The sequence below is a fragment of the Armigeres subalbatus genome, chromosome 3 (assembly GCF_024139115.2).
Source record: "Armigeres subalbatus isolate Guangzhou_Male chromosome 3, GZ_Asu_2, whole genome shotgun sequence".
In the NCBI taxonomy this organism is placed as follows: Eukaryota; Metazoa; Arthropoda; class Insecta; order Diptera; family Culicidae; genus Armigeres; species Armigeres subalbatus.
In genome coordinates this window covers 206087487-206103822 of record NC_085141.1, presented here as the reverse complement: position 1 = coordinate 206103822, position 16336 = coordinate 206087487, and the positions used below count along the sequence as shown (strand labels likewise).

At 39.5% G+C, this 16336-nt stretch overlaps 1 protein-coding gene across 1 annotated transcript; it reads left to right on the top strand.

Moving 5' to 3' along the window:
• The first annotated feature begins 4313 nt into the window (after window positions 1-4313).
• LOC134227449 (importin-9) lies at window positions 4314-15867 on the top strand. Its single transcript, XM_062708952.1, has 9 exons — window positions 4314-4606; window positions 4664-4881; window positions 5349-5781; window positions 5906-6064; window positions 6125-6609; window positions 6761-6915; window positions 14136-14301; window positions 14363-15470; window positions 15527-15867. The coding sequence occupies exons 1-9, from the start codon at window positions 4483-4485 to the stop codon at window positions 15718-15720; spliced, it is 3042 nt and encodes a 1013-aa protein (XP_062564936.1). The 5' UTR covers window positions 4314-4482; the 3' UTR covers window positions 15721-15867.
• The last annotated feature ends 469 nt before the right edge of the window (window positions 15868-16336 follow it).

Genomic DNA, 16336 nt, shown 5'->3' with positions numbered 1-16336 from the left:
CGTATGTAGAGATGCAAATCCCGCGGGGAAACAATTCCGTTTGAATTGACTCCGCACGGGAAATGTGTAATCTAACGGAAATTTATTATCTGAAGAATTTAGTGAAGTGGCTAGTGAAAATTGAGAAATGTGAGAAGATTGAAGAGAAAACTAACGAATGATAAACGAGAAATGAAAAATATGAGTAAGTAAGCAATGAGCAATGAGTAGTGAGAATAAGAAGTAAGAAGTGTAAAATTAGAAGTGAGAGTTGAGTAGTGTAATGAGTAGTGAGAAAGAGGCGCGAGAAGTGAAGAGTATGAAGTGAGTTATGAAGAGTAAGAAAAGAAAAGTGAAAGGTGACTAATGAGAAGTGAGAAGTGAAGAATGATAAGTGAAAAAATGAGTTGTGAAAAGTGAAATGAATAGTGAGAAGTGGGAATTGGAAAGAGTAAAGTGAGAAATGAGTACTAAGAAGTGAGAAGTGCAAAGTGAGCAGAGATAATTGAGAAATAGTGCATAGTGAGACTCACTTGCTCTAAGTCATTCTCACTCACTCGCTCTAACTCATTCTCACTCACTCACTCTAACTCATTCTCACCACTCGCTCTAACTCATTTTCACTCACTCACTCTAACTCATTCTCACTCACTCGCTCTAACTCATTCTCGCTGACTCGCTCTAACTCATTCTCACTCACCTTCTCTCACTCATTCACTCTCTCATTCACTCACTCAATCTCACTCATATACACACATTCTCACTCACTCGCTCAATCTCACTCACTCACTCACATTCACTAACTCTGGCTCATTCACTTATTCACTCTCACTAACTGTTTCTCACTCACTCACTCTCTCTCATTCACGTACTTTCACACACTCATTCTCACTCACACACTCATTCTCACTTACTTACGAATTCTCACTCACTCGTTCACTCACTCACTCACTTTGACTTACTCACCTACTCTCACTTACTCATTTTCACTCACTCACTCACTCATTTCCTCTTTCTCTCCCTTTCAATCGCTCTCTCTCACTCATTCTCTCCCTTTCTTTCGCTATATCTCCCTCTTCTCGTTATCTTTTCAACTCTTGAATAAAGAAATCCGAACCAAAACCCCGAAGTGTAAACTCAAGCACGGGCGAGATACGAATATTCTCAAATCCCGCAGCAAAATCCTGAAGTGTAAACCCAATCATGGAAAATGTTTTGACAGTGGAGACTTATCGGCGGAAAATTTTCCCTGGCAAAACCCGGAGCAAAATCCCGTAACAAATCCCGCGGACACGTCTTCCGAACTGTAAACCAGCCTTTAGTAGGGATATTTGAAAATGTTTGAACTGTTCGAACTGTTTAATTCGATTTTAAAGCCTACGCGTCTCTTACGGAATGAGTTTATGGAAAATTTGATCAAATTATCAAGGTAAATTTGACAGCTGACTCAGTATGGTATAAATGACATCTCTACCTTACGAAATAATGGTACGGAATATTTTTCCATGAGGAAAATTGACAGCTCCACTTACTTTACACAGCAGGTGTTATAAGCGTTTCGAAATTATCTGTACTTTTCAGCTCCGTACTGCTCACGGTATTTCAATAACAGAATTATTCCGTAACCATTCCGTGTCCTATCTATTTACACAGTACTTTTCAGCAGCGTACTATATGGTACTATAGCCTTCATGAATCGGACCAAAGTCTTAACAACCCTTGCAGTCTGGGTGCTGCGGATAGAGCCGCTTTTCTGCGCTCAACCGAGCAGAGGGATATTTTGAAATCACTACCATAAACAAAATTATTTTGCAGTTACTTAGCTGTCAAACATTTCCCGCTCTTCGAATTTCTCTTTTCCACGCTGCACGAGGGCACACAAATGCGCTAGACTCTACATGACTTTACGATTGTTTACATACATTGATGCTCCAATCAGCTGCTGAATCTCGTGAAATTTCGTAACGAGTCCTTTTTAATTGCATTCCCACTAATTTTCCACTCGAAATATAATGTGAGAATATTTGTTACAAAGAATACAAAACTCAAACAAAGTTTATTTTTTATTTTTCCCAAAATAATAACAATTCTTCTCAATATTAGATCAGAAACGAACATAACCACAATCTTCAATGTTTGGCTCCGGCACAATAGAAAATTTTGGCTTCAGTTTGACAACCAAATCGATTTTATCCGCACCACCCAGCTTGCAGTATATCATCCAAAATCCAAAAATTGTAGAGGCTATCATCAAAACTATGCATGATACAACAACGATACCATTAATAATCCAATCATAATGTGTGTAATCGAAAAACGATTTTTAGACTAATTGACATTTGATATTGCCTGATTTTCTCAAAATTGCACGCGGCGAACCCTTCATGAAAGGTACCGCCGCGCTTTCTGCACCCCGTTTACTTAATTCTTATGGGTGAATAGCATTGCGGTGTATCGTTTGGCGCGGCCGTACCTTTCGACAGTCATTCGCCGCGTGAAGTTTTGTGCAAGTACCCATTTGGGAACACTACAAACGCCGCGCAGTGTATCATATCCAGAAAATCTGACAATATCATTCTATGTGGATATCCTACAGGTCCTACAGGGTAGAACAATTTGAATAATAAATCGGCCAATCTGCGACTTACGAGATAAACAATAAATTGTAATGTACATATTTATAAATGGAAAGGAGGTTAAAATGCCAAATAAAATGAAAGATCTTCTATAGAAGATTTAGGGTCTGTCTCATTTGGAGAATTAAACTTAAAAGTGACAGTTCGAAAATTAGCGAATAACCCGATCATAAGAATGGCTGGTGCTACCCAGCAATTCCAATAAGACATCGATGCAAAATGATTCGATATCTGTCAAAAGTAATCTTGCTCTGCGAGCAGGGTTATTCGATAATTATTGAAATGTCACTTTTAAGTTTAATTTCAGTTTAATTCTCCAAATGAGACAGACCCTTAGAGTGAAATCAGGAGTGATTCAGTTTCATTCCAAATTTTCGACCACTATTCTAGTTTGAATCTGGAGCCAAATAGAACAAACACGCTGGTTTCCCCAGCAGTGTTCTATTCATGTTTTTCAAATTTTCAATTAAATGAAATCATCATGTTGCGCCAAGAAAGGCGCCATAATTGCAAAGTGGATCGATCCGTAGATAAAATGACCCATTCATACACCAAAACAATTGGAAAATATTTGAATCTCGTGATTCAATCGTGGTTCAAATCTGCAGAAAATAGAACGGAGCGTTATACCAGTTTTATTTTTTTGACATTTGACTGGTATAAAAAATGAATCTAGAACAGCTGCTGGGAAAATGAATGTTTCAGATTCATATTCAAACTGACAGCCCCGAACGATTTGAATCACTGCTGATTTTACCCTTAGGGTGAAATCAGGAGTGATTCAGTTTGATTCTAAATTTTCGACCACTATTCTAGTTTGCATCTGGAGCAAAATAGAACAAACTCGCTGGTTTCCCCAGCAGTGTTCTATTCATGTTTTTCAAATTTTCAATTAATTGAAATCATTATGTTACTGCCAAGAAAGGCGCCGGAATTGCAAAGTGGATTGATCCGTAGATAAAATGACGCATCCATGCACCAAAACAATTGAAAAATATTTGAATCTCGTGATTCAATCGTGGTTCAAATCTGCAGAAAATAGAACGGAGCGTTATACCAGTTTTATTTTTTTGACGGTTGACTGGTATAAAAACTGAATCTAGAACAGCTGCTGAGAAATTCAATGTTTCAGATTCATATTCAAACTGACAGCCCCGAACGATTTGAATCACTGCTGATTTTACTCTTAGAATTAGAGTAAAATCAGCAGTGATTCAAATCGTTCGGGGCTGTCAGTTTGAATATGAATCTGAAACTTTATTTTTCCCAGCAGCTGTTCTAGATTCAGTTTTTATACCAGTCAACTGTCAAATAAATAAAACTGGTATAACGCTCCGTTCTATTTTCTGCAGATTTGAACCACGATTGAATCACGAGATTCAAATATTTTTCAATTGTTTTGGTGTATGGATGCGTCATTTTATCTACGGATCAATCCACTTTGCAATTCCGGCGCTTTTCTTGGCAGTAACATAATGATTTCAATTAATTGAAAATTTGAAAAACATGAATAGAACACTGCTGGGGAAACCAGCGAGTTTGTTCTATTTTGCTCCAGATTCAAACTAGAATAGTGGTCGAAAATTTAGAATGAAACTGAATCACTCCTGATTTCACCCTTATAATTCCAGTGTTTCGGCGATGCCTTGTGCGGAACGAGTGAACGCACCCCGATATGTTCTGACAGCCGAAATTCCAATTGGAATGTCATGTGCACATCGCCGCATCGTGATTACCCGCGCTTCGCATTTGGTGCCCTCCTAAACTCTGATTTTGTGCAAAAATTCCAGAAGTGAGTTGGAGCGGCATATTTTGAATTGTTCCGCTTTCTGGTTGTGGTGTAGCGAGACTAGAAACCACCAGCAAAATGGCCCAAAACGCAGATATTATCAAGCAGGCAATATTTGAGGAGCTGCAGAAAATTCTTAATCCCGATGGAGACATCCGAAGGCAAGCCGAGGAAAGAATGGCCCAGCTAAAATACACCGAAGGTAAATTCCGGAACAACATTTTTAAACTCCTTAAGTTTCAAGATTACATTATTCTAGGGTATGGTGTCTATTTGGCGGAAATAACGATCAATCAGAATCTGGAGCTGGCCCTGAGGCAGCTTGCCTCTGTAATGTTGAAGCAGTATGTGGAAGATTGCTGGGCGAATGATAGCGAGGACGGTCAGTCGTCTAATGGAACGCTGCTAGTGAACAATGAAGCGAAGACTGCCATCAAGACCATTCTACCACAGGGACTGTACGATCCAAATAGCAAGGTGAGCTAAAGGCGATCTCTGTTTGGAAACATTCAACATAAAAATAATATCGATCCCAAAAACGTAGTGGCAAAGTACCCAGTTTGTACAATACGATAGAAGTTCTCAATAACGGCTAATATTGCAAGAATATTTTCTACATGTTTGGCCTTGAAAAACATTCAGAACGACGGGTAATATTTTACATCTTTATCAACTTAAAGATACATAATATATTGAATTAAAAATATACGATTAATTTAGAATTCGCGTGTGTTTCTAGACTTCTCTTGAAATCACGCTGATTCTTTTTTTTTTTTGTTTCTTTATTAAGGAGACTTTCAGCCCGAGGCTGGCTCGTCTCCGGCGCTGATTCTGTGTACAGCTTACACAGTGCTGTTTATACAAAGCTGATAGTTTTTCGAAACTATTGTTGAGTATATTCACTCTATCTAATCAACTAAAAACTTTTTTGCTTATTTTTGCAGATTCGTAGCGTTGTAGCATATTCAATATCAAACATTGCTTCATACGATTGGCCAAATGACTGGCAAGAGCTGTTTGATATTATTGTCAAATGCCTCGGGGGAAATGAAAACTCCGTTCACGGTGCCATGAAGGTGCTGGTCGAGTTCACATTGGACTTGGACAAACAAATCGTGGAAGTTGGCCCAATGATTATGTCCGAAGTGTATCGTATATTCGAGGCACAGGATGTGTACAGCGTTTCAACCAGGAGCTACGCAGTCAAGATTCTCTACTCACTATTACGCAGCATCAACAATCACGTTGACTCCAAGCAGGAACAGGTCAACATTCTAAATCCTACACTGCCTGCGTTCATGCTGAAAATGATAGAAGGGCTCACCGTACCCAATGGACCGCACAGCAGTTTTCAATTGAAAACGCAAATTGTAAAAGGTATAAGACAGTTTTTATATTCATTTATATAGCGTCGTCAATCATTTACTCTTAGCAGTTCACGCAAATAACATTCCACTTTAATCGATATTGTTCTTCTTATAAATTTTATTACAACTTTCAGTGCTCCAATTCATGATTTCGGACTTGCCGAAGTTCGCCAACCAGTATTTAGCATCGATTCTCCCTCCAATTTGGCAACTTCTTACCCAAATGGCTGATATCTACATCAAAGTCATCGTAAATGCAACTGAAGAGAATCCGTTTGTCAGCAATTCAGAAAGTTTGTACCACCACCACCTAACCGTAGTAGGGGATCAACTACATATTTGTTAATTTTCAGGCGACGAAAGTGAAGATTTCACTGCCATGATTCTGCAAACATTCGAATTCTTACATACCCTCATCGAAATGAAGAAATACAAAGGAGCCGTCACGAACGTACTAACAGATTTGATCTACATCATCATACTGTACATGCAAATGACGGAAGAACAAGTGCAAAGCTGGCACGATGATCCGGAGAAGTTTGTCGAAGACGAAGACGAGCAGGGAATCGATTTCACCATCCGAACCACTGTTACCGATGTGTTGCTCATCATCGGCCAGGAATACGAACAGAAGCTGTTGCCCTGTCTAACGGATGCCTTGGGTAAGCACATCGTCGTGGCTGATGCCGATCGAAATAGTGGCAACCCCCATTGGTGGAAAGTGTACGAGGCCACTATGTTGGCCGTAGGTTCTTTCAAAGATTTGATCGTCGATAGCGAAGGCAAATTTGATTTGGCGCAGTACATGAACTTGGTAAAGAACACAATGGAGTATCAGGTGAGTAGTGAATTGAAAAATGATAACATACAGATTTTTACAATTCCAACATTTTCGAATGGATAGCTTGCAAAAGAAACAAAAGTAAGCTCTGAATTTATCATCATTTGGATTTTATGTGTTGAATAAACTGAAAATTGTGTCTCGTCAGGTATCGCCATATCTTCTCGGACGCTGCTTGTGGATTTTCAGTCGGTACTGTGACTGTAATGTCTACGATCAGGCAACTCTGCAGCAGGTGATCGACATAACCATCAACAGTATGTCAGCTGATAAGCAAGTTGTGCTTAAAATTACAGCCGCCAGGTAAATATGAACGATTTTTTCAGTTCGGATTACAATTTTCGAAGTTGCAATATTTTCCACACACACATGGTTCCCATAATTTTTATTTGATTAGTAGCAGACCCGACGAACTTCGTTTCGCCTTAAATTGATTTATTCTCTGATTAGTTCTTGAGTTATGCAGAAATTTCTGTTTTATTTGTATGAGAGCCCCCCTTTTCAGGGTAGGAGTTTCGAACCACCGCAGAAACATATCTTGTCTTCCAAAAATATCACATGCCAGATTTCTTACGAAATTCATGAAAGTGTTCTTCAAACTCAGTAGAATTGGAGAATGTATGATATTTTGCGTATACATACAAACTGTTAGGTAAGTCTCACGTCCCTTGAAATTTGAAAGATTCTAACTCCCAGAAGCTACCCGACTAGAAGGTCATATCAAAATTATATCAACATATGTTTTATGTAATCCTAATTTTTGTTTAACAAGATTTGTTAGTTCAATCAAAGTTAATTGCCTATATTCCGGGGATTAAACCACCCAACTTGGACATTATTTACAATGTTGTGAAAACTCATATGTGAATATGTAAATTTTGTGGAAGATATTGATTTGAAAAATGTATTGGAGGTAACCACTTTCCCTTCGATGGGACTCGAACCCACGACCCTCACTACGCTAGACTGGTGCTTTAACCAAGTAAGCTACGAAGGACCTCCGTCGCAACCTAGCGGCTACTGAATGAGCTCGAGATTCCCAAATTGGACGCATGTATCAGTTTTCTTGCGGTAGTGGATCAATGAGTGATGATCTGGGTAGAAGGTAAATGTACACCTCTCCAGAAGATGCCTTAAATAGTTCAAATGACTCTTCAGCTGCGTCCAATTCAATTTTTGTCATGTAACTACATATTAGGCTGAATCACATAAAAATCAAATTTACTTTAGGATTTCATACGGTGTAAAAAAAATTGATTATTATCGAAGTTTCATGTACCTCTGATTTTTTTTTCACCGATAGTTAGGCAAGGTCATTAGAAAGGAGGCACGGGGTGTTTTATTTATTTATTTATATTTCATCTAACTGTATGGTCTACATGAAAACATAATTACTATTTGGAACATTGTCAGTCATTAAAATATCTTGTCAAAAAATACCGAAATCTAGATGCGTTGATGTTGAAGTCGAAGTAAATGGCTCCTTCGTTGAAGCCATAGTTCATGCTTTGAACTGCTTCATACAATAAATCTCTAAACCGAAGTGTACGAGAGGGTGCGTAAAGTTGTATCTTTGTCAGCAAATCTGGCACATCGTATTCAGAGAGCAATAATTTAGCGATAAAAACTGCTTGAGCCACATTCCTCCGCTTGTCAAGAGTATCCAGTCCTAGTTGCCAACGATCAGCGTATGGTGGAAGATTGAGCGAGTCCCTCCAAGGGAGATGGCGTAGTGCGTAGCGGACGTATTTATGCTGGACAGCGTCCAAACGAGCCGTCCATACGGCTAGATAAGGATTCCAAACAACTGAGGCAAATTCCAAATGAGACCGCACTAATGACAATGCATTTAGCGATGGCAAGAACCATCATGTTTCGATCACACCAATCATTGAAGATATCTAAACGTTTTTGCAATTCTAGGCTAAGATCGTCCGCAAACAACAGCAGTCCTCCACGCTGCAGGATGAAGGTAACATCATTCACGAAGAGCGAAAACAGCAATGGACCAAGCGTGCTTCCTTGGGGCACTCCGGAGCCATTCGAAAAACAACGAGATGAGTGGTTTCCTATGTTTACGGTTACTTGGCGTTGCACTAGGTAGGAACGTAGCCAGTTGCAGAATGTTGCAGAGCATCCAAGTTTTTCTAATTTTGCTAGCAGTAGGTCGTGATTGACTTTATCAAACGCTGATTTGAGATCAGTATACACGGCATCAACTTGAAACTTTTTGCACATGTTGTCCATGCAAAACGAAGTGAAGCTTACGAGATTTGTTTCCACAGATCGACCAGGAAAGAAGCCGTGTTGGCATGGGCTGATATAATGCAGCGAACAATCTCTCATAGATCAGCGACTCAAACACTTTCGATTCAACTCCGAGTGATGTAATGCCCGATAGTTTCTTACGTCACTTTTGTCTCCTTTATTAAATACGGGAAACATGGTAGAGCATTTCCATTGAGTAGGAAATTTTTGCTGACGAAGTGATAGTATGCGCAGAGGGGTGGCCATCGGAGCATTTTTTTAACACTGCCGAAGGAATTTCGCTAGGGCCAGCAGATAATGATGATTTGATTCTATTAATAGCCGAAACGACCATATGAGTCTCAACGTGAAAAAAGTCGATGCCGAAAGCGCCGTCAGGTACATCACTTAATGCACCCAAAATGTCAGCATGAGACGGCGAAGCTACTGAGAAGACGGACGAGAAGTGCTCAGCAAAAAGGTTGCATTTGTCATCAGCATTTAATGCAACGTCGTTGTCAAGGAATAATCTTGACGGGAGACCGATTTCATTCCTCTTAGTATTAACGAATGACCAAAACCCCTTGGGATTGCTGGCAATTGAAAAGTTCCTTTTAGTTATAGTACAACGACGATTAGCAAGAGCGCGAAGAGCTCTAGCGCGTGCCCGTTTTAGATTGCGTAGAGTCCATGGTGGTTTTCTTGGAGGTTGGCACTTCGGTACGGATGCAGATACACAGTCCCGTAGAAAACAGTTGAAACGGTTAACTGCTGAGTCGATGTCCAAGTCTTTCAATGCGCTCCAATCGAATCGGGACAAACTGCGTCGGAGTGATTGGAAATCAGTCTTGCGGAAATTCAAGCCATCGACATCTGAGCTATCGTCAAAGCTAACATGACAGCTATTTGCAATAGTAATTTCTAGAGCAGGATGATGATTATCAAGAGGAACGATGGAATCCGATGCCTCGATGACCGTACAGTCAGGAATTGAATTTTCGCTCACGAACACCAAATCCAGGAAGTGTGATTGGAAATTAGGTATCAAATTAATCTGGCTTAATCCAAGAAAAGCAGTTCCATCGATGAGAAGACGGCTGGCAGGAGTAGTCGTCGAATTTTCTGAATCAAGAAACGCAAACCGGTGGCCAGAATTTCCAAGTAGAAGAAGTACATCCATCAGGTCAGTAAAATATTTCAACGGCGATTTTTTGAAAATAGTAATTTTTATTGTTTCCTTCTCCAATATATATTTAAAAAGTAAATTGACAACTCAGCAATGGATAATTCATGGTAATTAACCGACAAAATTGAAAATATACACATTTGTAACATTACTTTATATAAAACAAATTTTTAAACGTATCAAAAATGTTGAAAAATCAATTATTTCTGTATTTTGAGCGTTTTATAAGGGAAGATCCATAAAGTACGTCACGTAAAATTTGGCTATTTTCAACCCCCCCTCCCCCCTTCGTCACACTTTTTGTATTAAACCTCTAAAATTTTTGTATGAGTCGTCACGCTGTTCGGAACCCCCCCTCCCCCCTAGGAGCGTGACGTACTTTGTGGATGGCCCCTAAGTATTTTTTGAGTATTTTTTTATATATGCATAAATTGCAATATTTTTCCAACATCTATTTCCAGCCTTTATCAAGTTCTCAGCTCAATGTTATATTTGTATCTTTTTCTTCCGACAGCTTATTGTCAGTCTGCCATATTTTATAGAATTCATAATATTTTCTTCTTGAGACACTGTCTCATAGTTTCTCATAATTTTCAGGCTTCATGTTTGAAATTGTCTACCGGATGAACCAAAGTTTGATATGGAGCAAATTTCATTTCTGTATGTATGCATCGGAAGCTAAGCTGCTGCTACACGCTCGACAGTCTCATATTTGATTCGTTCCATATCTGCGTGTTTTTTCATGCTTTTATAAGCAGTAAACTGGTTACTTACGTCTTAGAGAATATCATTTTCGCAGTAGCAATACGTCTTTCAAATTTACGCAAAAAACATCCTAAGTAATAATTATAGCGATAGCGATTTATTTTTCAAATGTGCTATGAAACCATTATAAGTATAACTATATTACTAGGGATCATTGTCCCACTTCACGAGAATTCTTAAGTAAATAATTTCCTCAACGCCTCCAAGCACATCTGCTACATATCCTCTCATTCTTTTTCTATCCGTAACAATCTACTTCGTATTGGTAGAGTGAATAGTTATGTCTATTTTTACCGTTTCAATCTTCAGTAAGACAAAATAATACACCATTCCTCTGCGATCGTTTCCAATTATCTCGATTTCATCTGCAAAACCCAGGAGCATATGCGTTAGCTCTGCTAAAACGATGTTCATGCTTGAAGGGATGTGTTTGAAGGTGTTGAAGAAATTTTTACCTTCAAAATGCTTGGAAAGGCCCATTATGACGTTCCTGTGAAGCATTTCTACTACGAATAACGTTACCTTCGCCTTACTTAATATTTAATATGTATTCTTCTAATCCATCAACAGGCTTAAGATAGCTCCAATGATGTTGGTAATAATATAAAACAAAAAAAAACAGAGATACAAATCAGGTCAGCAAATAGAAGTAAAACAAAATAAAAATAGAACAGAAATAACAATCAATAATCTACATTCATCTTCACAGTATCACGGAGACCTGTTAGAAAAGAATGACGAAAACTTATGACGAACCATATCACGTGTACTGTTGAAGTCGAACAACGGTGCCACTTTATTGAAGATCCGTTGTAAGCCACTAACCCCTCCTTGCAGGCCATAATTAGTACGTCGTAAAGGCAACCGAAGCATTACGTTGTTGCGAAGCGTGCGTTACTGAACGTTAATATCATTTCGTTCCAAGATGGCTTCACAATCAATTCGAACCTGAAGCGTGTCAGCAATCGTCATTGCCCTTGCTGTATCTCTTATGGTGCGGAGCAGCTCGAGATCTATTAATCGACATCTGCTATCGTAGCTCGGCAACTGGAACGGATCCCTCCAAGGAAGCTTTCGAAGCGCGAAACGAAGGAAGCGACGCTGGACGGATTCTACTCTATCAGATCCACTGTTGTAGGCCGGGCTCCAAACTGCTGCACAATATTCCAGTGTGGAGCGAACGAGGGCACAATACAGGGACAGACAATATATATCGGTAAAATTTTTCGCTGTTCTGAAAATAAATCCCAGCGTCTTTGAAGCTTTCTCGACGATATACGACACATGCTGCTTGAATGTTAATTGCGAGTCTAAAATAACTCCTAGATCCTTCACTTGATTCACGCACCCGATTGTCGTACCGTGCAGGTTGTAGGCGAATGTGATCGATTGCCTCTTTCGCGAAAAGGTGATGACGGAACACGTGTCAAGCGGTTTAGCAGGCATCGACTGGCGAAAAGATCTAGTTGCTCTTGCAGATAGTAGCAGTCTGCGATTGACTGGATCAAAAGGAACATTTTAAGGTCGTCTGCGTACGATAACCGCGGGCTCTTTATGATCAAGTGCGCACCGTTGAAGTAGAGTAGAAAAATCAGTGGACCTAGTGTACAGGAAACATGTGGGCGTGTTTCCAGCAGGATGGAAATGCGCCGCTGGATAAAGACGAACGAAACAAGCGCTGAAGCGGTACTAATAAGCAGGAGATATGTTCGATGCTGGAATCCCATCCGGACCGGGACAGTTCGATGATTTCAGTTGAGATGCAGCCTTGGAAATTGCATCCGCATCCACATCGAATGTACCAAGCGTTTGTCCAGCCAATGGCACGTTCCTAGCAGCGAGGGTAGCTTGGTTATCACTTACAGTTTCATTGTTAAATACGCTGGAGATTTTTTCTGCGAATAGACGACAAGTTTCTTGGGTGGAAGTGGCTATTTCGTCATTCAGGTGTATCGTGGACGGAAACCCAGACTCCTTTCGCTGTTCATTGACATATTTCCAAAAATGTTTTGGTAGGCTATGCTCTACGCTGAATATCTTGCTCGTATTGAAAAAAAAAAACATCTTTGATTGGCTTGCTTGTACTCGTAATTGAGCCTGACGTAATGATTTCTAAGCGGTACTGTACGGTGCTTTGTAAACTTACGCAGGGAAGCTCGTTTAGTTGATTTCAGTTTGCGTAATGAAGTCGTTTGCCAGGGACAGTCGGTTTTCCCATCTCGCACAGTCTCTCTTACGCAATAGTTCTAGGACTAAGCTTGGCTTTCGATTGTTACTATTGAAAGGTGTTACGTACAATACTCAGTGAGAGGCTAGAAAAAAGCGTGTGGTGCATACGGATGAGTTACGAGTATCATGTATTTAAAAAAAATGTTATTAATCTTATAAAATGCGGCTCACTTCAGTGGGCTGGTCATCATCATCAAAAGTTAGAAGATAGAATTTCACATATATTAAATTGATAAAAAACAGGATAGATGCCGGAGATAGATGATAATTGCTGAAAAAAGATTGTAAAAAATTACAAGAAAAAACACTTAAGAAACGCCTGAATTACATAAAAAATGAATTTTTACCATTTTAGATCCGTTTAAATATTGATTCTCATACAGAAAAAATACAAATGTGTATCATTCCAATTTTGAGGGTTAATTACTATGATTCATTCATTGCTGAGATATCAATTGACTTTTTATACCGAATATTGGTGAAGAATACAATAAAAATCACTTTTTCCAAAAAATCGCCGATGAAATATTTTAAAACACCCCGTGCCTCATTTCTAATGACCTTGACTAACTTTCTGTGAAAAAAAATCAGAGGTACATGAAACTTCGATAATAATCTATTTTTTTTACACCATGGCCCCAGGAAATAAAACACAGGAAAAACCAAAAACCATTGCACTTGTCATAAGACGAGTTTGTACAATCGTACAATTGTACTTCGTCGAGTCCAGTACGAGACACTGAAGACGGCCTTACTGTTGAGGTCGAAATACGTATCTGTCAAGATACAATTAAGTGGTGGAATTCAATGGGATTGTACAAACTCGTCTTATGACAAGTGAAGACATTCCACTAAAAAGCTCAAAATAATTTTCTTAACAAAAACCACTGCGTTATGCCGATTAAGTATTTTATTACAATTTGTTCCACCAAAAACGCGTGGTATGTTTTTGAGCACCTATTGTTTCATGCTGAGATTTGATGAAATTCTAGTATGAAAATCTTGTGTGATCAAGGATAGCAAAAGCACCATATCCATCATTTTTTTTTTTGTGAAGCCTCATTGGTGAATACATTTTTTATTTTTTTTATTGCAGAGCAATTTATGGTTTCTGTACGAATCTACGAGAATGTAATGATGAGCGCAAGAGCTTTCTTGTACCAAAACTGGAGCAATTTTTCGAATGCCTAATGCCTCTATTCAGTCAGTCGCAGAATACAGTGCAAGGACTTCTGCTGGAAACCTTGACCTCAATAATTTCGGTACGGTCTAATCAATACTTCAACTAAAATATCAATAATCTTTTCTAATATTTCCCAACAGTATGACACCAATGTTACGGCATCCATTTCCAGCAAGGTTGTGTCTCTCGCAATTGCCATGTTCCTCAAATACCACGACGATCGCTTCATTCTTGAAATAGTGCAGGACATTCTTAAGATCCTTTCGCAAAATCCTTACTGCTTGATGCCATTGCAGGAGAAAATAATTCCGACCATCATCAGTATCCTCAATTCAGACGGAGCTCAAAAGTCCACCATGCAGGACATAGCCCTGGACATTCTGTGCACGGTGGTCAAATATTCTCGAGGTCCTCTTTCCGCTATCATGGTGGAAAGTGCGTTCCCGGCCGCGGTCCACTGTATTTTACAAACCGAAGACCACTCCGTTATGCAATCGGGAGGGGAATGTTTAAGGGCGTTCCTCGCGGTCGATCCTGAGCAGATTTGTGGCTATAAAAATGGCGAAGGACTGAACTACATCATGCAAGTTGCAACGATGCTCTTGAATCCGATGAACACCGAATCGACGGCTGCATTCATTGGTCGTCTAGTGACAACCATCATCACAAAAGTGGGCAATTTGCTTGGCGAAAATGTGGATCTGCTGCTTAAAGCTGTTATCAGTAAAATGCAACTAGTAGAAGCGTTGAACGTGATTATGAGCCTGGTGATGATCTTCGCCCATCTTATACTGGTTCAATTGGACGCAGTTCTAAACTTCCTAAGTACCGTTCCTGGACCGACTGGAGAACCCGCAATGACCTTCGTTTTTGTAAACTGGCTGAGCCGGCAGCACATGTTCTATGGTTCGTATGAGCGAAAGGTCAGCACGATGGCGTTATGCAAACTGTTTGAATACGGTGTCACAACTAAGGATGAACGGTTGAACTCCGTCATGATCAAAGAACCGGTTATCAATCCTCAACAAGGCAGAAAAACGCGTTCAGCTGCCGCCAAGACACAACAGGAGTGGGTTGATGTTCCGATTCTGCTTAAAATCTTCAAGCTACTTGTAAACGAATTGTCCAATCTGAAAGAGGCGAAAGAAGCTCTTGAGCTAAATGACAAGGATGATTCAGATGATTCAGGCAGCGAATCAGATGAAGGAAAACCAATTAACTTGTCAGCTGCAATGCTGCTGGATGACGGTGCGTTGTTCTCATATGTAGTAACTCGGTAAGCTAACATTTTATTTTGTTTTCAGAGGAAGAAGACGATGACGATCAGCAGATGATGCAGGAGTTAATGCAAAACCCAATGTTCCAGTGCGACATGCAGGAGTATCTGGTGAAATTCGTACAAAGCTTCAGCCGAGACGAACATTTCCGAGTATTTTTGGAAAAACTGGATGATTCTGAAAAGTTAATCTTGACCGGATTTGGAATCAACGTTTCGTAAAGCTTGGTTGGTATTAAATCGATTATGTTCGTCAAACGAGATTTATAATGATAGCGGCCAAGCACATAGTGCGGGTTCGCTTTATTAACCAGTGTACACTCATATGTTAAGTTTAATAAAATATTAATAGAAAACATCTTTGAAAAACGTTCTCTTCTCGTCTATCGCTTTGCTAATTTAGCTTGACAAGCCATGTGTTCTATTATATTGCTTTATGTAGCGTATAAACGCACAAACAAATGAAAAGAGTACCGCCATGTTTAACATTTCCCCAGGTCCCCTGTTCGGTTGGAACCGTTGGAACGCGTATTTGTATGTACTTGGCGGCTCTTTTTTTTAGGACTCTTAAGCAACATTCACTCTGTCCATGAAACTTCTTCGGTTTCGGAAAGTAGACAAAAAATACATGATACCAGATCGTTCCGAATCTTTCCCGAAAAAAGTTTAGTTAAATTTTGTTAGGGAGATGCTTTACAGCATTAACTTCAACAAGCCACCAAAAATTAAATTTACAAGCTACAATCATCAAATTTTGGAATCAGCTCATTTAATATATCTAGAAACTTTTTTCAAATAGGCGTAACTGTATTTGACCTTGAAATTTGAAATGACTCAT